Raw genomic sequence first — 24,630 nt, 5'->3', positions numbered from 1 at the left:
ATACTCCTTTTTTGAGTCTATAGGCGTTAAAAAGAACCTCTGTGCTAAACAATGAGGTTATAAAAATTAACATTGCTGTCCTGTCCTTAAGAGCTCAGATTAAGTAGACGAAACAGTCTCAAGACATATAACGCCAGCCCAGCATGCTCACTGCTGCGACAGAGGGGAGTACAAAGTGCTGGGGTATCCAAAGGAAGGGATTCACTGACGTTATTCCCAAATCTCCGGTTCTTTGGGAAATCTGGCACTCAGTTACTTTATATACAGGTCTCTTTCCAGCCTCTTTCAACTTAAGAGCCATTGATCCAAGTTTACAACATCTTCTGCAAACCCTGCAGGGGAATAAATTCATGGAGCCTGTTCTGCTGGTGGTGAGAAAGAAAGAGTACAGGTTCTGTGGTCTGAATGTTTGTGTACCCATGCAAATTCATACATTGGAATCATAGCCCCCAAGGTAATGGTGTGAGGAGATGGGGCCGTTGGGAAGTGATTAGGTCTTGAGGGCTGAACCCTCATGTTGGGATTAATGCCCTAAAAGATGCCCCAGAGAGCTAGCTGGTCCCTTCCACCGTGAGGACACAGCAGGAAGGCACTGTTTCTGAGCCAGAAAGCAGGCCTCGCGAGACACCAAATCTGCTGGCGCCTTGACTTCCCAGCCTCCATAACAGTGAGAAATAAATTTCTGTTGTTTATAAGCTACCCAGGTTTTGATATGTTGTTATAGCAGCCCGAATGGACCAAGACAGTGGGCTTTGGGGCCAGACAGAACTGGCTTGAATCCCCCTTCTGTCACTACTAGTTCTGTGGCCTTAGGTAAGTCACTTTGATTCTTCAAGCATTCAATAAGAATAAGACTTTCTTATGAGATTTTGAGATAATGTACTTACAAAGTAAGTACAGAAAAAGTGGCAAATAGCAGATATTGTTGCCACTTTAATAACTGTTGTTATCTTAAGGCATAATCCCTTCTTTTAGTGAGCTTTCCATCTAGTTGAGGAGGGAAGATTCGTGCAATTAAAAACAGAATTTCCAAGACAACCTAAAGACCAAACGAGAGATCTGGGTAGCAAAGGCTGTGGGATTCAGAGAAGCCCCGGGGGTTCTCAGCCCTGAAGTCAGCACAGCTCTTCCTCCCCTGTGCAAGCTGGGTTCTCACTGAGTAACCCCAACTTGCCAGCTTGCCCATGGGTTCTGGCTCTGTGAGTTTATTACTTGAAAATGCCTGGCACCTAGTGCTGGCCTGCTTCCTTGTGGATGTGGAATACAGGTCTGCATGCTGAATCTTTGTGATGCACACAGTGACAGGCTCTTTCCCTTGGTGACAGTGCTCCCTCCAGGGACCATCTTGGGTCTGGGGAGTGACAGCCGTATTATGAGCAGCCTTCTAGAAAACAAATATGGATTCTTAATTCTAAAGCCAATTTCCAAATGCGTTCTAGCAGGGCACACAGAAATGAAGCCTGCTTCACAGAGTTAACAGCGCTCACTCCCATCTGATGGCAGGAGACAGAGACACAGGCTAGCCTAATGAGAACTGATCGGGATATTCTGTCTGGCGATAATAGCAAATGTAAAACAGTGAAACCTCAGACTCCCCTTCTGGTTGCTGTCGGATTTGTGTAATAAGCCGGCACACACAGGCACACACATGTGTATCTGTAAAATTAAATTCCCCAGAGAATCTGACCAAGGCAGTGCCCACTCTCTTGTTTTTAATAATAATATTTTCCATTTAATCTTTCTTAGAATTTGTGGAGGCTTTGTCCATTCCAAACTCAAAGGAAAAAAATTAGCATTTAGATAGGATTGCGCCAGCATTAAAATCAATTGAAATGGAAACAGAGATCATGGGAAGGTTGAGACGCCTGGAGGTTTTTCCATAGGATGATTCTGATATGACGTTCAGGGTGCCCAAAGCATACCTCTCCCCATGTCTCATCATCACTATGCACTCAGCCTTGTCCCCAGGTGCCTCTTTCTCACACATATTCCTCCCCAAGTCTCCTGAGAATCACATTTGTGATAGCAGAGCCCCTTCCAAGCTCTAGCTCCTCTTTCTCCAGGAATAATCATTGCAAAGGAGACACAAGGCATAGGTTCCTTGCTGCCCAGGGTGTAGAGACATGAAATGCCCCTCGTTTGCCCCATAGACTTAAAATACTCTCTCTAGGTTCTTCTTCCTGCCCCTGCCCCCACAGCCATACACCACTTTTCTCAATCACACACCCTCAACCTTCCTTACACTCAAATTCCAGACAATTCCTGCAGCCTCAGAAATGCACTGGAGGCCTATACTGACTGGGCAAGGACTTCAAGGAAGTCACCTAGAGGCCACTTCTAGCAGTGTCCCCTACACACTACATGGGTTCTGTAGGCAGGGTCCTAACAGGGAAGCACAACCCTTGTCTGTGATTCTTGTGTGAACAACACCAGCCCACATCCTAATTGACCTCAATGATTCCTGTCTGCCATCCATTTGGATATAGTTTCAGGATCTGTCCACAGCATTCAGAAGCCTCCATAATCTGGTGTATCACTGACTCTATCTGCCAGTGGTAAATTCTTGAAACAGAGACTGACAGCTGCTTTTACTGAGCTGCCTCCAGAGCCATTGTTGCTCTCAGATCTCCTGATAAACCAGACTCATGTTCTTTCTCATTTTGCCTTTTACTGCTGCACTCCTGGAACCACCAGACCACAGGAGTGAGGCTCATTTAGTGCTAATGTCTTGCGTGTGGTTGGTATTTTCCTGTCTTGCAAACTCATTTATCTGAGTCCCTGATCCAAACCCTATGCATTCCTGGCAGTTGCTCCTCAGCATTCCTTCCTTAATGTGAGCCCCACTGTACTCCTCTGTGCTTCTGTGTTCATCCCTGCTTCCACACCTCTCCCTACCTCTCCTATTTCCATTCCAGCTTCTGAGTCCCTGTCCCCGGCTCAGTCCTTTGTATCCCTCCAGCTGGAAGTGTAACTTTTGATACTTTTCTCATACAGGAAGATGATTTGAATGGGATCCACATTGTGGCCTTTGCAGAGAAGAGTGATCCAGGTAGGAAACCTTCAATCTGCTCTTTTACAGCTTTAGCAAGAACTGATTTCTCACCTTTGTCTGCCCTCACCTTTCTCTTCTCTCACATCCCATCCACAATGCAACTGCAAGATATTGGGCACCCCCTGGTGGTCGCCCATTAAGTATGAGTTCGTTTTCAATTGTGCACATGGCTAAGAGAAGAAAAGGTGTGAACAAATCAGAATGTTATAGACTACCAGGTTCCTACAGCGCTGCACAGCAATGGACCAACACACTGAGTCAGTGGGATTTGCAGCAGAGAAAGAGTTTAATAATTGCAAGGCTGCCAAATGGGTAAGAGGAGGGATTCTCAGGCCACAGATCCAATTCTTCAAGGGGTTCTGGGCAAGGGTTTTTAAGAGGATCATGGAAGGTAAGGGCCTGGAAAATTGGGGTCATTGATTGATCTGGGTAAGGGGATGAAATCGTGAGGATGTGGAAACTGCATTCTTCCATAAGTCAGCTCCTTGCTCAGCCTTTTAGACCAGCTGATGTCAGTAGTTTTATTGGTATGCAGAACCTAAAAGAGAAACTCAAATGGAAATCTTATTGTATTAGTCCATTCTCACATTGCTATAAAGAAATACCAGAGACAGGGTAATTTATAAAGAAAAGAGCTTCTATTGGCTCACAGTTCTTCAGGTTGTACAGGAAACAGGGCAGTATCTGCTTCTGGGGAGGCTTCAGGGAGCTTTTACTCATGGCAGAAGGCAAAGCGGGAGCAGACATCTCACATGGCAGGAGCAGGACCAAGGTCGTGGGGAGGTGCCACACACTTTTATATAACCAGATCTTGTGAGAACTCATACCAAGTGGGGAATGGTGTTAAATCATAAGAAACCACCCCCACGATCCAATCATCTTCCCCCAGGCCCCACCTCCAGCATTGGGGATTACATTTCAACAGGAGATTTGGGTAGGGGACACAGATCCAAACCATATCACCTTTAATCTCACCATGTCTTAAATTTTATCTATAGAACAGAGAAGGGACAACAAGTCTTGTGACAAGGGCTACATTATCCTGGGGTAGTACACAGTGAAGAGAAGTGGGCCAGAGGGCAAGCCAGCTTCACGATTGCTGCCGATGGTGTGGGAAGCCTAGCGGGATTTTATTTTTTTCTCCAGTTGATTTTATAAAGTGTTTTTGGAGATGCTTTCAAGAACCTCAAACATTCTGCTTTGCTGCCCAAACATAGAAAGGTACACTGGGCACTGGGGGAGATATTAAAACATACCAGCTTTACAGGGTGTGTGTGTGCTTGTGTGTGTGTGCACGTGTGAACTTCTGTTCACATTAAAAGTTTATTTACCTATTTTGCCATCTAGCCTATATCAACCACAATTCTACCTGAAAATAGGATAAATGTATACTTTGATCCATAAAATATTGTCTGTGCTTAGGAAATGAAGTAGGAAACATTCCCCTAAATAATGAGAACTGGGGAAAATGAGCAGCTTATTTTGAAAGTGCAAGATGACCCTGTAAATGGATGGGTAACTTTGTTTTTGGAACTTGGACAACTTTTCTCTGGTTTCACTCTTTTCAACACCAGTGGAGAGTGAAGTGCAGGAAAATTGATTTTGCAGGTAGCAATTCCCTATGGCAGTGCTCTGTGAGACAGAGAGTCCCCAAGAGAAAGTGGAAGCACAGATTCTGAAGTGCATTTTGGAAACCCTGGGACAACCCAGAATGTAACCAGAGAAGTCAAGGGAATGTAGACTTTCATGGTATTTGCTGGGGACCTCAGTCTCTTGTATACTCAGAGGGAGAGATCTAGAGATGGTTCCACTAGACAGATCAGGAAACAGCGGTTTGGAGAAGTTAAACAAACTGCCCAAGAGAACACAGTTAGTGGCAGATCATGAAGGGTGAACAGATCGCCTTTTTCATCAATATATAGCTGATTCTTGCACAGTGTCTTGACTCATGGTAGGCGCTCAATAAATATTTGTCTGGCAGTTGATTAGAGAGTTAGATGACCAACCAAGACAGAGCCCCAAACTCTTCACTGGCAGACCAGCTTTTCCTTCCCTTTTTTGGCAATACACTAATAGCCTCCATAGTTTCTTACAGAGTGAAACCCACATTTTTTATCATATAATTTATAAAATCAAGATATAATCCATATACCATAATAGTAACCCTTTTAAAGTGAAGATTCCAGTGGTTTTTAGTACATTCACAAAGTTGTGCAAACATAATCAGTATCTAATTCTAGAACATTTTGAAAAATAGCCATTACCAGTCACTCCCATTTCTCTCTCACCCACCTCTGCAAGCAGGAATTACCTACTATCTCTAAAATTTGCCTATTCTGGACATTTCACATAAATGGAATCATTTAATATGTAGCCTTTTGTGTGTGGCATCTTTCACTTAGCATGATGTTTTCAAGGTGTCCCAATGACATTGCACATATCATTCCTTTTAAGGGCCGAATAATATTCCATTGTATCAAAACCAAATTTATATTCTGAATTATCTGAGCACTCTCTTGTCTTTTTCACTTTTCAACATGATCTGCCCTTGTCTCCACCCTCTCAAGAAAAAGCTAGTGTGGTTTCAGTGGGTTTTCCACAGGTTCCGGCCACCACTCTTCCCTGGAGGAGCAAATAGCAAAGGAAGCCAATTGCCTAAGGTTTACAAGCTATAATCAAACAGAATCGGATCCCTGGTGTTATGTGAACAGAGATGAAGTTGCCATAGGCAGCAGCCTGCTGGCCAGACTCCAGAGGGTTCCTTCCCCACCTCACCTGCCCCCTTCCAGGATTGTGGGGAAGCCTGTCTGGCTCTTTGGAACAATAGAACAAAGAGGCCTCCCTGAAGTTGCAGGAACCTGTTTGACCGAGATTGCTGCTGTAATGAATCAAGCTCCAGAAACTACTTCCACCTCCTCCCTGCACAAATATCCCTGGGCCTGAAGCTGTGCCTTTCCCAAAAAGAGCCCAAGCTGGGGCTTGTACTGGGAAGCTGTAAGCATGCACTGAGGTGAGGGCAGGGGGATGGGGAGGAGCTCTAGAAGCATCTTCTGTGAGCAAGGGCCTTGCCACTCAGGGTTGGGAAAGGGAAAGACTTGTCTGTGAAAGTCCCTGACTCTGAATTTGTGGTTAATCAGTGATTTGCCTGCAGAGCACTGATGTGTAACCTGGGGCAATGGGCCTGACTGCAGGACTAGGAATTTCATTCCTGCAAAACAGTCCCTCTGCATTCCTTTGCTCTTGCTAACAAGTTAGACATGGCCTTTCACCCCAACCAAACACCTACCCCCACCACCCCAAGGAAGAAGATCATACCTCCAGGAAAATAATACAGTTATTCTTAAAGAACTAACAGTATTGAGGAACTGTGCTAGGAGCTTTATGTAGATGACCTTATTTAGCACCTAAAGCCACTCTGTAATACATGCATGATGATTATTATTCTAGTGTCAGATGAGGAACGTGAGTTTTAGAGGTTAAATAAGTTGCCCAAATCACTCACTGTACCTAAGCCAAGATTCAAATTCAAGCGGGCTGTCTTGACCTCTAAATACATCATGACTATGAGGAAGATGATGATGATTGTCACTTACTGTGTACTTATATGTACACAAGAACCCCATGAGGAAGGCATTATTTTTATTACAACTGAGGAAGCTGAGGCTGAGAGAGCTTACCTCATTGGGAAGCATAAAGTTGGAATGACGCTGAGGATGTCTGGCTTCCCAGCCCACACCCTTAACCACAAGGCCCTGCCATAGAGTTATATGAAGTCGTCAGGTTAGCAACTCTGAGTAGCATATACGTCTGTAGCAAGGCCTTATGCTAAGTGATCATTCGGTCCTCCTTCCTGCCTCTCTATTGCCCTTCACCATCTCCTCCACCTGCAACATTTGAAAGACAAGAAAGCGGAGACCCAGGGCAATGCAGTGGCATGTTCGAGATCACAGGGTTATAGGAATAGTGGGAAATCGAGCTTAGATTTCCCAAGGGCCCCTCCTGTGCACAGTCCACCCTATCACACCAACTCCAAACAATGCCCCAGCCAGTGCAGGCTCTGAGCATGTGCAGTGCTGCCGCATGTACTGGGGAAGGGGACACGAGCAGGCAGAGCAGGCGGAGGTGAGAAGAGCACAAAACCACCTGGAAGCTTCAGAGCCTAGTTAGGGAAGAAAAGTCAGGCTTCCTCCCACTGTCTGTCCAGGTTTGGGATCTAAGATTACACAGCAGCAACAACCACACGTCCCAGTGATCCAGCTGCCCCAACCACTTTCTTCCCCCAGCAGTTCTGACATGACCCTCATGGCCAAGAGCTTGAGTTCACCCAGGGTAGGAAGCTAAGGGAAGGCAGCAACCCTGTACTCCCACCTCCACCTGCCAGGAGGCAGAGTCTGCTCTCCTGGCCCTCGAGCCTAATCGCCAGATCTCTCCTGCTGTACTCATCCCACACCCTCAGGCAGGCCTGGCTGGGAAGGACATTTCCTAGCCCTGTGCTCTTGCCCATTGCCTGGTGGTGCTGCCAGTCTTCCTCCAGCTCCTGCGCTCAAAGTGCCCGCCAGAGCCGCTCGTCTGACAGGTTTGAAAATGAATGACTCTCTTCCTCACCACCCCTGGATGTGTCTGTGTCAGGCTGACATCTTCTTTATAACATGTGATGAAAGGTTTGCAAAGCAGCGTTTCTACATGAGTGCATGCTAGATGGATATCCTCAAAGGGCACTGGGAATATTAGCGCTAACAAGCTGGAAATGCAAGGACAGGCTGCTGTCTGCACACGTGGAACAGAATTAGTGACAGGACCTGGAAGGAACGTCTCCAAGCTCTGTTCCATCCAAGCTTCCACTGCTTCAGGTTCTTGTAAAAATCTTTTTGAGACCAATTGTCTCAAGTAGGACCACTAACTGCCTCCTTGAGCTTTTGATTTTAAGTTTGGTTTACCAAATTTAACATTTGGTTCTTTCTTTCTTTCTTTTTTTTTTTTTTTGAGACAGTCTCCCTCTATTGCTCAGGCTGGAGTGCAGTGGCACCATCTCTGCTCACTGCAACCTCCACCTCCCGGGTTCAAGCGATTCTCCTGCCTCAGCCTCCCGAGTAGCTGGGATTAGAGGCATGGGCCACCACACCTGGCTAAGTTTTGTATTTTCAATAGCCTCCCAAAGTGCTGGGATTATGGGTGTAAGCCACTGTGCCTGGCCTGGTTCTTACTATGTGTTGAATGTTATTCCAAGCACTTAACAAGTATCAACATATTTAACCTTTGCAACAACCCGACGTGTTAGGTGCTGTTTTTATCATCTTCCCCGGTGTACAGATGATAAAGTACAGGGACAAAGAAGTTAAATAATGTCCCCAGCTCACATGGCTAATCAGTGATAGAACTGGGATTCAAACCCAGCAGTCCAGCCCGGAGTCTGGGCTCTGTAACCATCAGCTTAAGCTTCTCTTCATCACAACACCATATCATTTGACTTTTTCACCAATTCTGGGATCTTAGGGCCAGGAGAAGACAGGCAGAGAAAGAGGGTAAGGTAAGGAGTGGTAGCGTATTCACATGTCTCAAGTGCCATCTCATAGCTGTGGGGCCCAGACAATGTCCCCTGTCCTACGCGGATGTCTGACTCTCACAGGTGACTTCTTGGCAATTCCATCTTGTGAGAGGAGAGCTCCCAGCCTTGTCTGTCCCTCTGAGGTTTCCCAAAGGATCCAGTTCAGATGCTGGGCTGCTTTTTGAGAATTCCGTATTTACTGAGTGAGCTCTGGCCTAGAGACCAACAAGGTCTTTCTGAGAAAGGACCTGTCCTATTCACCCTTGTGTCTCAGCCTCAGGCTCTGGACTTAAGATGTTGTGGGAACTCAAATTATACCTGCCTGCTGAAAACAAACAAACAAACAAACAAAACCCTTACGCCTGTAATCCCAGCACTTTGGGATTACAGGCGGGTGAATCACAAGGTCAGGAGTTCGAGACCAGTCTGGCCAACATAGTGAAACCCCGTCTCTACTAAAAATACAAAAATTAGCTGGGCATGGTAGCATGCACCTGTAGTCCCAGCTACTCAGGAGGCTGATGCAGGAGAATCACTTGAACCCGGGAGGCAGAGGTTGCAGTGAGCCGAGACCACACCATTGCACTCCAGCCTCGGTGACAGAGTGAGACTCCATCTCAAAAACAAAAACAAAGCAAAACAAACAAACAAAAACCCTTCCCATCAACGAAGGATCAAAGTAGTGAAAAAAAAAAAAACCTTAAAATGAGTAAGAGTTTGATGGGGGTGGAGGAGAGAAAGGAAGAAGACAGACAAAGTCTTTATGAGGACCTTCTGCATGTGTCTCCCTACACACTTTGCCCAACCCACATGCTGATAGCATCTCGTTATATCAACATGCCTGAGAAGTCATGTGGCAGCTGTTCTCTCCACTTTCAGAGGAGGAGATGAAAGGGGAGCGGTTAAGCGACCTGTGCAAGGTCTTTAAACTCCAGACCCAGTGCCCTCTTTAGACACAACCTCTAAGCTGTGTGGTTCCAGCCCCGGCCGTTTATCTGTCCACCTGCCACACAAGCAAGGGCAGGACCCCACTCTAAGAGCTTGGCCCTCCCAAGCTCAGGCCTCTCCTCACAGGAGCAGAGACCCTGAGGCCCAGAACTTCCCATGGCATGGAGTCAGGAAGGGTCCCTTTCCGTGCCTTTGTGGAGTGAGCACAGCCAGCTCCCCCAGGAGTGGGGCCATGAGGACAGATAGCAGGGCAGGGCAGGCTGCATGCTGTGGGCCTGTTCACTCCTGGACCACTGCTTGGTCTGAGACCCGTGAGCCTCTGCCGAATGTGGCCTTGGCTCCTGACTTGGCTGTGCCTGGCCTGGGACCGGTCCCCTAGGGCTTGGTGAAGGCTCATTCCCACCAGTCCCTGCCAGGGAAACAGAAGAGGATAATCACCAGTTTCTCCTCCCACAAAGATGTGATTCCCAGAGGCCAGTCGCTTGCCGTGGGAAACCTCCTGGTACAACGTGCATCCCTTGGCTGTGGGTCATGGTCTCTCAGGACTCCAAGCCTGAGTGGCAGGAGAGGAGTTGCAGTTCTCACAGCTCCAGGTCTCTTTATTTACATCCATCTCTGAGACGCCAGTCCCACTCAGAGCCATCCCTGAGTTAGCCAACCCATCATACTACAGCTGCTGGGAGGCGAGGGCTTGGCAGCGTGGTTTGAAGGAGGGGAAGGGACCCCTCCATGGGAAGGTAGAGGCCAGCCCGCCAGCCCTGGGACTGACCCCATGGACAGTTTCCTCAGTGTCCCAGCCCCTGCTTCCCTGATGTTGAAGCTTTCACACTGGGCTTAAAAATCTCAAGCACAAACTCGAGGAAGGAAGATGGCAGCAACATTGGTAGGAGTGCGGAGACCTCAGAGGTAGGAGACGGTGGAAGTGGCTCCAGACGTGCAAACTTAAGACCTGAGTTCAACTCCCAGCTCTACCATTTGCTCCCGTGTGATGCTGGGCAAGTCATTTGCTCTCCTTGGGTCTTAATTCCATCCTCTTTAAAATGGAGATGATAAAATCTTCCTAACCTCCATCAAGACTAGTTGTAAAAATCAAATGTAAAAGTACTCAGTACCCAGTAAGTGTTCAATAGACACTCAGAAAATAAAGGTTGGAGCAGCGTGATTATAGACTTTCTGCATATGGAGAGCAATGTTCTGCGTCCTGGCTGGGCATGGTGGCTTTCGCCTATAATCCCAGCACTCTGGGAGGCTGAGGTGGGAGGATCGCTTGAGCCCAGGAGTTCAAGACGAGCCTGGACAAGACAGAGAGACTTCATCTTTACAAATAGTAATAAAAAAATTAACTCCATGGTGGTGTGTGCCTCTGGTCTCAGCTACTTAGGAGGCTGAAATAGGAGAATCACTTGAGCCTGGGAAGTCAAGACTGCAGTGAGCCGTGATTGCACCACTGCATTTCATCCTGGGGAACAGTGCAAGACTCCATCTCAAAACAAAACAAAAAAGAACAATGTCCAGTGTCCATAAAGGAAGAAATTGGGGAGTAAATGTCATGTGAAAAAAAGGAGATTTCAATTGGATGCAAGGATAAGATTCTTGGCTGTTAGAATGATCAACTCTGTAGTCAGCCTTTAGCAAGGTCAAACGGTCTCAGTCCTGGAAATATTCAACAGAGACAAATGTTCTGAGTGAGGGCTATTCATCTACCTGGAGTTTGGAATGTCTGGGTTGCGGGGGTCTCTTCTGATTTTGAGAACTGATGCTTTTCTGATAACTGCAGAGAATAGTCCTCTACTTGCTTTGTCTAGATAACTATTAGCCTACACATCTCTGAATAGTACTTTCCCTTTTTCTCTATATAGTTTTTTGAAGTATAGGCTATATTACTTCTGAAACATACATGACCACAGTCTTGAAAGGGCTCCAAGCCATGTCTACCACTGGTAAAGGAAACATTTACTTATTTTAAACTCAGTCATTCATCCATGTAATTTTAACAGTAGACTAGTCCTTGCTTAACATTGAATTACTAAAGTGAAATGCGGCTTTCTACACCTGCCTTCCTGGTCAAAAAGGGAGGATCCACAGAGAATGTTTCTCTTTTCCAGGGGACTTGCCAGTTTTACAAAGAAACAGAGGCTCTATTTGGAAAAAATTGAACTTGTAACTTGCAATTTTAGCAACTGAATACATGTGAGACCAGGTTAGCTGCCTTAACTCACTTTCACAGATTGACAATCCATTTTAACAGGTCTGCACTCAAGGCTGGTGTCTGAAGAGGGGAGAACCTTGGAGGCTTTTAAGCCTTTGATCAGGAATATCCACACAAGCTAATGCCTTAAAAGCAAAGGAATTAAACCTTTCCCTGACCCAGTTATCAAGGCACGGTTCTTGTGGTCACACCAGCTGGCACAGCCATCCCTGAAGCCTTTGGTCACAGAATCGGCAACAGGAGCTGGAAGGAGCTGCCCCACGCTGTACACTTTTGTGATACAGTTTTCTGTGAGCATGTACCACGTGGATCCAAGACTGCCTCTACCCCACTCCCAGTGCCCAGATCACTGAACGTAATACCGATGTGGTAAATGAGCAGAGGAATGGCCATGCTTGGGGGGTTCCAGCCAGCTTCCTTGCCTTTGAATATAGAATGTCAGGTAATTTAAGTAAAATAATGGCTAAACCGTACTATATGCCAGGCACTGTCCAAGTGCTTCAGAGATACTGATTCATTTAACTCACAACTACCCGATGAAGTAGATGCTATCATTTTCATCATCTCTGTTTTAAAGATGAGGAGACAAACATTAAATAACTTGCGCTAAGTCACACTCTAAGGGTACATCCACGACCTTGGCCAAGGTCATTTGGCCCCAGAGTCTGTGTGTTTAAGGGCCATGCTGGACTGACTCCCTGAAGAATGGGCTCTGTTCTGTCATTGAAAGTATTTGGGGTCAGAGACATTGTCCATTACAGAATTCATCACCCTGAACATCAGAAACCTGCCCTTGGATCTAGAGGAAACTTTTTCAGCTTTAATGTCAACCTTATTTATTAATTTATTCTGGGAATGGTTTTTGAGATTTCTTTGCTTCTCCATAGACACAAAGAATATTCTCCTTACAAAAACCTTTTAGTTTCTTGAAAATGGGCATTAAGCCACACTTTTGACTTCACTCGTGTACAAAAAAAACCACAACCCATTTGATTTTTCTTGCACAGTTCAGTTTTTCTTTTCATCTCTTAACCTGCTCTAGAATGTCAAATAGGAACGTAGTAGGTAAGTTCTTGTATACCACATTCCTTTTGATGAATCCCAATGTTAAGAGAGTTTTTCCCATAAGAAAACAACAGGGCTCCGTTGTGTATTCAGCTTATAGTTCTGGGTCACGGATCCTGTCCCTCCACAACACTTGTGCCTGCCTAGACTCTCCTTTCCTTTATGTGAATCAGTCTCTTGCACCACAAGTTTACTTTCTACTTTCATTTGAGTCTGTGTTTTTGCATTTCATCCTCTCTGTGAATTTCAGTTTTGTCATGTCCCTTTTACATTTGACTCTCTCTCATCTTCCAAAGTACTGGCAGTGTCACCTCATTGATTATCATTTCTTTATTTTCTGCAGCTAAAAACAGTAACTGAAGTTGTTTTGGAGGAATTCCTCCTTGTGGTCTTTGTACTATGATCTCTATCTCTACAGATAACCAAGGTGGCACCATATTTCCCTCTCCTGTGACAGACACATGGCCAAAGGACGACCCATAGTGTCCACACGTCAGTCAGTGATACACTGGAGGGGCAGGACCTTCTCAGTTCCACCTACAGGCAGCAGGAGTAATGCCCCTGCCCCACCTCACCCTCAGCCCCGCAATGACAGATAAATGAACTCTAATGCTTAGGGCCCTGTCAGTCTCCGGTGTTTGTCATAATCTCATTTGCAATATGGTTATGAGCACGGATTAAAAGATCACCCAGGTCCACTCTGTATTTCTGCAAGAAGTGGCCACCGGCCATAAAGACCCCTTCTAGGCCTGACACAGTGACTCACATCTGTAATCCTGCACTTTGGAAAGCTGAGGCAGGATCACTTGAGCCCAGGAGTTCAAAACCAACCTGGGCAACAATGTGAGACCCCTGTCTGCACAAAATAAAACAATAAAATTTAAAAGACTAGCTGGGCATAGTGGCACACACCTGTAGTTTTAGCTACTTGTGAGGCTGACACAGGAGGATCACTGGAGCCTGGGAGGTCGAGGCTGCAGTGAGCTATGATCCCACCACACACTCCAGCCTGGGCAACAGAGACTCTCAAAAAAAAAAAAAAAAAAAAAGGAAATATTTCTCCACTAGAGGTCGCTGTGCTTCCCAGGTAATAAGGCCTAAGGGGCTCAGCCTGAATCTTCAGTGTGAGCTAGCAACAGTGACTACACCAACTCAAAAACTCAAAGTAGAGTTGCTAAGAATAGTATGCGTTTTGCCTGGAATGCATTAGAGATAAAGAAGTGTAGAAAAAAACTTTTACCAAGAGTCCAAAAGAGCCAAACAAAAGCTAACATTCCTGGAGAGAGGAGAGGCTTGCTAAACAGAGGCCATAGGGAGGAGCTCAAGTTTGCTGAGACTCCAGACAAAAGAAGAAAAACTGTGCAAAGAAAGCACAGTTAATTGAATTCCCAAGTAGCTGGTGAGTTACTTGTATTCAACGTATAAATTTCAAGCCACAAATTCAGCTATGCAAGAAATGTAACTTTATTATTTAGAACTGAACCTAAATTTCAATTTTGAGTGTATACCACTGAGTGGTGGAAGCTGGGGCTGATAATTAAGGTCCTCCACCCCAACCCCACTATCCCAAGGGATCCAGGGTCTCTCTGGTTCCCAGGCATAGCTGAGTGGGGTGCACATCTGGTATGGGTCATCGTTATCTGTTCAAGTTCCTCAGAATGACAAGACAACTCCATGGGGCCTTCTGACAGGCTTTTCTGCCCTAGTGCTCCTATACTAGGGGGTTCTCTAAGGGATTCTGGGATCTTTTCATCTGCCTGAGTTTAATTCTGAAACAAATCATGGGTCTTCTATACTCTGGGATTCCCTGAAACAATGGAGATTCTGTACGTGGACACACATGCACACATGGCTTGTGTTTCTGCACACGCACACGTGCACACACACATACACACACGCACGCACACACATACACGCACGCACACACATACACACACGCACGCACGCACACACACACAGGCACAGTTTATTATTCTCAGGGACCTTCCAGAATCTAAACTATTTTTTCTGTTTCTAGCTGGGGGCTGGGGAGTGGTGCTGAGGGTTGAGAGTATGCTATCTCTTACTAAACATTCTCCTACAATTTTTGTTTATGGCAAAAATTGTATGCTCCTAGTCCTTCAAGGTTTAGGCTTTTAAAGCTAAAAAGTTTGTGTTCTTGAAGCTTATAAAGCTCCTCTCTGCTTTTCTTATGAATCATCCCGCCCCTGGGGCAATGACTGCTGCTGACTGAACAGAGAGAGGGCCCAGTATACAAGGAAATAGGGAGGGAGGGAGGGAGGGAGGGAGGGAGGGAGGGAAGCCCCGTTTACTATCTCAGAGCTGTGAAACCAACTGCAAATCAGAAGCTCGTTTGGTTTGAAGGTTTTAGCAATTCCTGGTTGTAGAAAACTAAGGGTCCAGGCTTAAACATTCTTGGTCCATAGAGCAAATGTTATTGGGGACTCTAGGGGACAGCAAAGCATCTGTTTCAAGAGATCGCACAGGATCAGTAAGGACAAGCAGGAATTTCTCTGTTCCGTGACTGACTTTCTGACCCAAGGCTGGGCAGTTTTCACAAATGAAGTTTGGCTTCCAGTGAAAAACCAGCCAGTTCTCTGTGAACTTTTAATCCTTTGTTCAAATTTTTTATTGTTTCCTTTGTATAATCTGCTCTGTGCCTGGAGCTCTCATCTGACTCATTCTATAGAATAATCCTATAATTGAGGGTAAGCACCAAATGTCCTAAGAAGTTCTTGTGGAAAAATCACACTCTGCTCTCCACATTAGAAGCTGTGTATGTGCAGGGGTTACTCAACTCTCTTGAATCCTGTTTCAGATGGCTACGAATTCCTGGAGATCCTGAAACAGGTTGCCCGGGACAATACTGACAACCCCGATCTGAGCATCCTGTGGATCGACCCCGACGACTTTCCTCTGGTGAGTGGCTCCGGCCAGCGCTCCACCCTCAGTTGCTGTCACAACCTCATGATTGCGTTCAGCATCCGAGGAGGTAAAATAGGCAGGGGCACTTGAAGAAACCCAGTGGCGGCCCTCATCCAATGTGGGAGGTCTTGGCCCTTGGGGCAGTATTGAACTGGGGGCCTGGTGCTGACCCTGAAAGGATTAGGCTTACTCCCTGGAGACCAGGAGTTGAAAACCCTTGACCCTCGGGGTCCCAGCCAAGTGAGCAGGGTAAACTCCTTCGGCAGCAGCTCCAGAGCTGCTCCTCATCACTCCTTTCCCAGTCCCCAGAACTACTTTTATTTTCTGGGTGGGGACCATCGTTCTGAGGCCACCTGAATTACTAAGTAATAAAAATCAGAGATGAACATTTTTCAGCGAGTTCAGAACTTTGTGGAGAGAAAGCGAGCGTGCCTGTCATGTTCATCGTGTTCTCCCCAGGACCTAGCATAGTGTCTAGCCTACAAGGAATGTGAAAGAAACTTCAAGTCCACACTTTTGATAGTGTGCATGATCAATGGCCCGAAAGTTTTGATTATACTTAGTTTTTAAAAAAGAATAAACAGAATTTGTACACTACATGTATTGAACCCTGGTACTGGTTCTGGTGCTGATAATAAGTACTGGTACTGATAATAAGCATAGCTGATATATTCTACTGTATGCCTGGAACTAGAGTAATACTTTACATGCCTCATCACAGCGAATCCTCTCAACAACCCTGTGAAGTAGGTACTATTATAATCCCTGTCACAAGGTGGAGAGAATGATAGCTGGGGAGGTTAAAGCTAGTGAGTGATAGATGTGATATTCCAGTCTAGGTCTACATGATGCTAAAGCCTGGTCTACCGACTGCTTTAGGTAAATGCTTATTGAAGTAATCAGTACAAGTTTAGTTATCATTAGGTTATGAATGATGACTTTATCTTCCAGGAATTATCATTAGTTGCATAGGTCATGACTGTTGATACTGTGATTAAATAGAGAAAATTGAGAGGGATCTCAAGGGTCCTGAAAATCAGCCCTATGTAGAGGAGGGGGGTGAATCAAAGGCAGAGGCTTCCATGACACTTGAGACCAATGTCATAGCACTGGGTAATTATAACAAAGTCATGGCCATATAAGACTGCATACAGTACAGCTTTGTTGATATAGCTTCTGCCTGGTTGTGTTTCTAGTTTATCTGACTATTTTGTTATACAAGCTTGCAGATGGTTTGCAGTTTTCCTGGCCAGTTCTTTTTTTTTTTTTTTTTTTTTTTTTTTTTTTTTTTTGAGACAGGGTCTCACTGTGTCACCCAGGCTGGAGTGCAGTGGCATAATCTCAACTTACTGCAGCCTTAAGCTCCCAGGCTCAAGCAATCCTCCTGCCTCAGCCTCCTGAGCAGTTGGGACTATAGAAATGTGCCACCACGCCCAGCTAATTTTTAAAATTTCTTGTAGAGACAAGGTCTTACTATGTTGCTCAGGCTGGTTTCAAACTCCTGGACTCCAGTCCCAAAGTGCTGGGACTACAAGCATGAGCCACCATGCCCAGACTCTCTTTTGGCCAGTTCTATGTGTTTGCCTTGGTTTTTGCAAAGAAGAAATCTTCAGACTATTCTGATTTCCAGATTCCTGAATATCCCTAGTCCCCACTAGGCCATATATTTGCATGGGAGATTTCCTACCACTGGACATCTCCATTAAAAAAAAAATCCTGTGGCCCCTTGCTCCTTTATTTTTGCCCCAGTCCGAGATTTGTCCACATGGAGTCCAAGCCTGGTTGAATGAAGAAGCCTTCTTCTTACTTGGCAACTTATGACCCATCATGGCTTTTCCAGCTATCTCATGTAGCACAAGATAAGGTATTTTTAAAACTGGGACATTAAAAAAGAGGTGGAGGGAAATGGCTCTATAAACTATAAAACAGCCACAAGTAATTTGGAAAGCAACATTAGACCACCTCTATAATTTTCTCTCTTACAGCTGTAGACACATGTTTCCATAATTTATGCTATGTCATCTTTTATTTAATGCTTATTTGAAGTGCTTGAAGGCTGGGGCCAAGTCTTCAATTCGCTAAGTGCTCACAGCTGTTTTGAAGACCTTTAACCAATGGTGACCTAGTTACTGCGATGGGACGGCGGGTGGGTCCTTAACAGAGAATGCCCTCTGCTTGCTGTCTAATCTTATTTTTTTGTTGCTGCAGCTCGTTGCCTACTGGGAGAAGACTTTCAAGATTGACCTATTCAGGCCACAGATTGGGGTGGTGAATGTCACAGATGTGAGTATCCCGTGAAGGCTTGCTCAGGCACCCTTGGCCTGCCCTGTCTTCTGCTACACAGCTTAGATTGTGAGAGCATCTATAGTAGCCCAGCCTTTTCAGAAGAGGGCAGGGGTCCTGCTCAAGGAAACTTGCCAGTGTGTTCCACGCCTGGTCTCCGAGCCAGTCCCAATCTGTGGTTCCATGGCTCTCTTCCATGGGCACATTTTCTTGCCTATGGGGCCAGCCTTTCCTGAATCACTGATTTGGAACTTTCCCTTCAAGTAAACTCTCCTGTATTTACCCCCAAAGTCAAACAACAAACAAAAAGGTCTCTTTACAAAAGGGAACCCACACCAGGAGCCATCACTGCACAATGGGTGATGGGGCCGTTGTGGCCTAGAATCCCAGGCAGGCAACTACTCTACAGGCAGGAGACCAGGCCTGCAGAAGGGAAGGAGGAAAATCATATGCGAGTAAGGGGCTTCTCCTCAGAGTTCAGGCATTGTTGAACTGAGGGTGGGACAGGCTAGTGAGGTACACTGGCAGAATGCGAGGAAATCTTAGATCTCAGTCCATACATCTGATACAACTCCACCATCATAAAACTCAAGTGGGGACAGATACAATCAGGCAAATAGTGAACAGAAAGGGATGATCACAGAGGATTATTAGAGCCATACTTAATTGAGGTAGAATCTCTTAAGAATGGGGGCCAAGCCAGGCGTGGTGTCTCATGCCTGTAATCCCAGCACTTTGGGAGGCTGAGATGGGTGGATCACCTGAGGTCAGGAGTTCAAGATCAGCTGGCCAACATGGTGAAACCCCATCTCTACTAAAAATACAAAAATTAGCCAGGCATGGTCATGGGTGCCTGTAATACCAGTTACTTGGGAGGCTGAGGCAAGAGAATCGCTTGAACCCAGGAGGCGGAGGTTGCAGTGAGCCGAGACCATGCCATTGCACTCCAGCCTGGGCAACAAGAGCAAAACTCCATCTCAAAAAAAAAAAAAAGAATGGGGGCCAGTTAGCAATGTCTTTCTCCCCTGTTGATAGGTGTTCAATCACCTAGGGAACTCTACATTCATTTATTTTGTAAGCTACTTTAAAATTAATAATAACACATAACTTTTAAAATATGCTCAAGTGAAAACATTTTAAAACAGAACAGTAGATTAGAAGGTCAAAGTAAAAAGTAATTCATGCTCCCCCGACCCAACCCCTAGTCTCATTCCTGGAGGGAACCACTGGTGGTTGTTGCATGGGTATATTACCAGAAATGTCATATATATTCCACTGGGCAATGGAATACACATTTCCTTTTATGCAACACAAACAGTATACTACACATACCATTTTGCCATTTGGCATTTCCATTTAACAATGTGCACGTTCCTAATAAGTGTAAGAGAGTCGGGGGGCACCCAGCATAGCTATTCAGCACGGCTATCCCTGGTCTGGTTCAGCCTTCATGCATTTACTCATTCATTTTGTCCCTCACTGCAGGCTGACAGTGTCTGGATGGAGATTCCAGATGATGACGATCTTCCAACTGCTGAGGAGCTGGAGGACTGGATTGAGGATGTGCTTTCTGGAAAGATAAACACTGAAGATGATGATGATGAAGATGATGATGATGATGATAATTCTGATGAAGAGGATAATGACAGTGATGATGATGATGATGAATAGCCCAACTCCAAACAATTCTGATGAAAACAAAATCACAGCACCCACTACCATACAGACAGCACAAGGTGGCAGCAAGCAATTCTGCCCCACACCCAGCCAGCTCCTTTCCCTTTTCCATCATCTCTTTTCCCACTCCCTTTGTGTCAGGAGCAGTATCATTCAGCAAATGCCTTTTCAAATGCAGCAATCCCACTTAGCAGGGACAGGAGAAAAATTATTCCCATGTTGACTGTCTTGACTGTCACGGAACAGATCTTGTTCTTTGCTGGACCATCAAGGGTCATGGCAGTGCCTGAACATGGCAGTCTGGGGTGAACAATCCCCTAACACAAGTTTACTTGTCTTTGATTATGACAGTAACAGAATTGACAGCTTTCTAACTCACAGGCATAGAGTGACCTTTTAATCAGAGCCCAGGGAAGACACATGATTAATGATTTAGCTCCCTCCATACCTCGAACATCAGTTGGGATCCCTCCTCTAGCCAAGATGATCCTTCTTAGAGAAGGCTCAGCCTTGGAAGCAAACTTATAAATCATATTCTCATGGCTCTGTTAAACTTATTTCAAGTGATGGTCATTCATATCACTATGAACTTGGATATTCAAGCCTTTGGATGGCTATGGAGAGGCCTTGAAATGTGTACAGGTGTCACCATCATTTCTAGTATATTAGGAAACTGGGATGGGAGGTCGATTTCCTCTCTAAACTTCCCTCTAGTTGGCAAGTCTCACATATTCATCAGCAGGAGTGGAGGGTGGGGGAAAACTAGAAAGATGAAAACTTTTACATTTTTCTGATGGGTTCATGTCTCTGGGTCAGCTGGCTTCCTAGCCTAAGCTGGGATCTGAATACCCCTTCTCTGTAGCTGCTAGTGAGCCTTCCCATTTAGATTAAAGATTGCTTTATCCAGCAGTCAATTAACTCTCCAGTTATCAGTACTCCCACAATTGGCCAGGGCAACAATAATTGGAGTTCATACTGATGCCCTGAGGCACTGAAAAAAAAAAAAAAACCCAAAGTGCCTTCTGAGCTGTCTAAAAGTTACATTGTGCTTGGTAGATTTAGTGTTAAGCATGCAGTATAATTTTCTAATTTATTTTCTCAATCTTTTAGCACATGTGTAAGACACTGTGCAAATTTTTTGAAAATAGAGCAATACTTTTTGTGGAATACTAGCTAACTAATTCTGTCATTAAACTCATATTTTGAAAATATTCAGACAATGTTGAAAATCCTATCTTGATTTTTCTGACTCTGCTCATTCTCATCTGGCTCCAGTCCTACCTCCTTATTTCTTCTCTATTTTCCTTTCTAGCCCCTCTTCCTCCGCCTGCTCTTTGAATGATGGTGTTTCACAGCATCTCAACTCTACATACTCTTCCAAAATGATGTCATCATGCCCATCAATACTATCCATGTGCTAATTACCTCCAAATATGAGTCTCTAACCTTGACTCCTTGCCTTATTTTTAGACACATTCATTCAACTGCCTCTGGATATCTTGACTTGATGTTGTACAAGCACTTCAGACTCAACACAACAAAACCTGAACTCATTGCCTTCTCCCCTAAACATCTTCTCCTCTTCATGGAGTCCTAGTTTGGGTGGGTGATAGCACCATTTATCCAATTGTCTAGGTGACCTGAAGGTGCCCCTTCCCCCCTGTGATTTGTGCATCCCTGGATCATGTCACTTATCATTTAAGGTATAACATATATTTGCATGTCTGTCCTTTCACTAAATTGCAGGCTCCTTAGAGGCAAGGAATTTATCTTAGAATCCCTAGCACTTAGCGCTTTGCCCATCACAAAGTAGATACTCATTTATTGAGTTGGTGGATGAATAATTGGTTAACTAGAATACCTATAATTCCCCAGCACTATTGGGTAACAGAGCTTACAAGGTGTCTTAGTCTGTTTTTATTGATATAAAGGAATAACTAAGAGTGGGTTATTTATGAAGAAAAAATATTTATTTCGCTCACAATTCTGCTGGCTGCAATACTGGGCATCAGGTGAAAGCCTTGGCTGCTTCCATTCATGGCAGAAGGTAAAGGAAAACCAGTGTGTGCAGAGATCACATGGTGAGAGAGGAAGCATGAGAGAGAGGAGGTGCCAGCCTCTAACAACCAGCTCTCCAGGGAACTAACAGAGCGAGTACCCACTCACACCCCACTTCCTCCAGAGAGGGCATTCATCTATTCATGAAAGATCCATCCCATGACCCAAGTTCTCAAGTTCTTAAATCACTCCCTTTAGACCCTACCTCTCAATACTGCCGCACTGGGGATGAAATTTCAACAGGGGATTTGGTGGGAACAAATATCCAAATGATAGCACAAAGTGTATTAACAGGGTTTACTTATGTAGATATAAATTGTGTACATTTTGCTTAATGGCCCAAAGAAACAGCTTATCAATAATCTAACCAATGAATATCTTTGAGTCAATTGCTTTCTCTAATTTCTGTCCATGCAATAGCTAAGAATTTGATTGTGTGCTGTCAAAATTCTACCACTGAGTTTAGCAGAAAACAGGCTTCATATTTCTTTGCAAATAATCAAATTTCCTTTAAATAGACCTATCTAAAATCAGTTGATAATTTAACTTGAATTCCCAAGCCACTCAGAAAAATAATCCAATATTCACCTCCCACATCAACCCAAGGTCTGTTACTTTTCTCTCTTCTTATTTGACTCAAATACCTTTCCATTTGCTGGTTTACTCAAAAGATCTGTTTCATCTCCATGTTTTACAGCCTGAGGATTTCATTTTTAGTTATCTATTCAAAACATTTTCTTCACTGTAAAATGATTGACAACCAGTAGTTTTTGTTACAATGGTAATTCTACTTTCCCAATCCATCACAATTGTCTTGGTTTTTATAGAAATATGACAGGTTGTCTTGAAATTCTGAAGGTCTCAAAATTATGCAAGAGTGAAAAATGTCCCTGAAAAAGTAAGCAACTTTTTAGATTGAAATAATCACATGAAGAAAAGAAACAAGACACAATTTGATATTTCAATTTATTTTCCAAGTTTACAGTATAAAAAATGTGATGTGTAAAACATTTTACCGTTAATTGGGATGAGGGGGGGATTATACTGGAGGACCCAAAAAGGAACAAAATAACTTGGGTGACAGGTACACTATTCCATCAGAGACACTAACTCTGTTACTGACATCACAATGAGAAGAAGTTTCATAGCATAAACCTTATGAATGTAAGTAAATGGACCTGTACAGATGGTTGCTGGTAGTGTCATTTATTCATTTACATGCTTGCAAATGTGTCAAAAGAGCCCACTACCCAGTTTATGCAGGAACTCACTCAGGCCTTGTCATACACATATGGTGACCATGAGCAGAGGCTGGTTGGCAAAACTGCCCCTCCTGGTTACAATGTACAGTATTAACTAATCAGAAAGAACAAAAAAGGTCCCTGACCACATTTTTATACAAACAGTTATGACTCTGTCAGGTAAAGACAGGTGGTTTCATCTCTGAACTTTCTAAATTGGTGCTGGACTTGAAATCAGGAAATGTAAAGTCCTTCTAACCAAAGCAATTATCAAATAATCTCCTCTCAAATAAGACCTGCCTGGCCCAGGCCTCTCTGGTTCTCTCAGTAGCATTTCTGTTGAGGAAGGGGTCATCTATAATGTGAGCTAAATCACTGAGCCAGTATCCGCCCCCACCCTCATCTTTGCTGGCATCCTGCACTCTATGCAATAGTTATGGCCATAAATGACTGTTGGAAATCAAATTTGGTTAATCACGCCATAACTTAGGGGTCCCAGAGGAGTTTGCCATTTAATTAAAGCCTACCGTAAAGTATTATAAAAATAAATTATTGCCAAAGTTTAGATTTTTGTATGTTCCCTTTTTAAAGAATGATGATGAAAAGTAAGCAAATGTTCCATTACCTCTATAACTGAGAGGTGCTGGTAAATGAAAAACAACTGCCGCGTCTTTCTACAAGGCCCCTAGAACGGCAATGCTGTGCAACTGTCTAAATTCCCTACAACTTGAGTTGAACTAAACTTGTCACCTGCAGATCAGATGCCCAAGTCCCATCACTAACTCCCTGAGCAACAGTCTCCGGTCCCCACAGATGAAGCTTTCTTAGGCTGAAGGCTTTTTAGAATTAAACACTCCTAAATGATGAGCAACTTCACAACAAAAGGCCATGTCCACAAGTGAAAGCTCAGACAAAGATAAGCACATACAAAACCAAACAACTGTACATTCAAATAATGCTTCCCAAATACCATTTCAGTGCCAAAAGAAGTGCCAAAGACACTTTTAAGATAAAAGCCTGGGGTTTGTCACCTTTGTCCCCAAAGCTTAAAGTAAGTGTCTTTCTTCCACTATGACAAGGACAAAACGCTGATGTTGTAAGCTGAGAGAGACATAAATGGTAGAGTCTTGGTGCCATATTGAAAGAAACTTTTCACAGTGCTGCACCTGGCTTTAGGAATCTGTTCTTTTGTTGGAGAGACTAAAACAACCCACTAAAGAGACTTATTTCATAGACAAAACAAATTGGGTTATCTACGTAGAAACGGAACAGGACCTGGGAAAACGGGACTTATAGAGCCCTGAAATTTAATTTTATTCTGAAGTTTTACATTTCTAATCCATCGCATCTTAATTCCTAATGAGATGTCACATGGAGAGATGTGAGCACCATCTTCCCTTTACTGTCTTCCATTGAAAGCAAACAGCAGGGCAGAAAACTATGGTTTATGCACAACTGAATCAAAACTTACTACATATGGGAACAGAGAAAAATGGTTTTCTGAGTCCTGTTTTACGTCTGCTCTGTCAAAAGTCTTGGGGGCAAGTGTGAGAAAGACGGTGGGATGCAAACTGCTTGCTGAGAACACCTACGTCAAGGAGGCCAGGCCAGGGACTCCGGCTTGAGA

The 24,630-nt window shown here is 44.4% G+C and overlaps 1 protein-coding gene across 1 annotated transcript in view; it reads left to right on the top strand.

The window, feature by feature from the left end:
* Nucleotides 1-20,915, top strand: part of CASQ2 (calsequestrin 2) — a 68,854-nt gene extending 47,939 nt beyond the window's left edge. Inside the window, exons 8-11 of the mRNA XM_513677.8 lie at nt 2,995-3,049; nt 15,638-15,738; nt 17,953-18,027; nt 19,513-20,915. Coding sequence (XP_513677.3) covers nt 2,995-3,049; nt 15,638-15,738; nt 17,953-18,027; nt 19,513-19,698 — 417 coding nt within the window. The 3' untranslated portion in view covers nt 19,699-20,915. The remainder of the gene's footprint in view (nt 1-2,994; nt 3,050-15,637; nt 15,739-17,952; nt 18,028-19,512) is intronic.
* The last annotated feature ends 3,715 nt before the right edge of the window (nt 20,916-24,630 follow it).

Source organism: Pan troglodytes, chromosome 1, assembly GCF_028858775.2.
Source record: "Pan troglodytes isolate AG18354 chromosome 1, NHGRI_mPanTro3-v2.0_pri, whole genome shotgun sequence".
NCBI classification, from domain to species: domain Eukaryota; kingdom Metazoa; phylum Chordata; class Mammalia; order Primates; family Hominidae; genus Pan; species Pan troglodytes.
The sequence above is the reverse complement of the archived record's forward strand: the minus strand, read 5'-3'. Positions and strand labels throughout refer to the sequence as shown.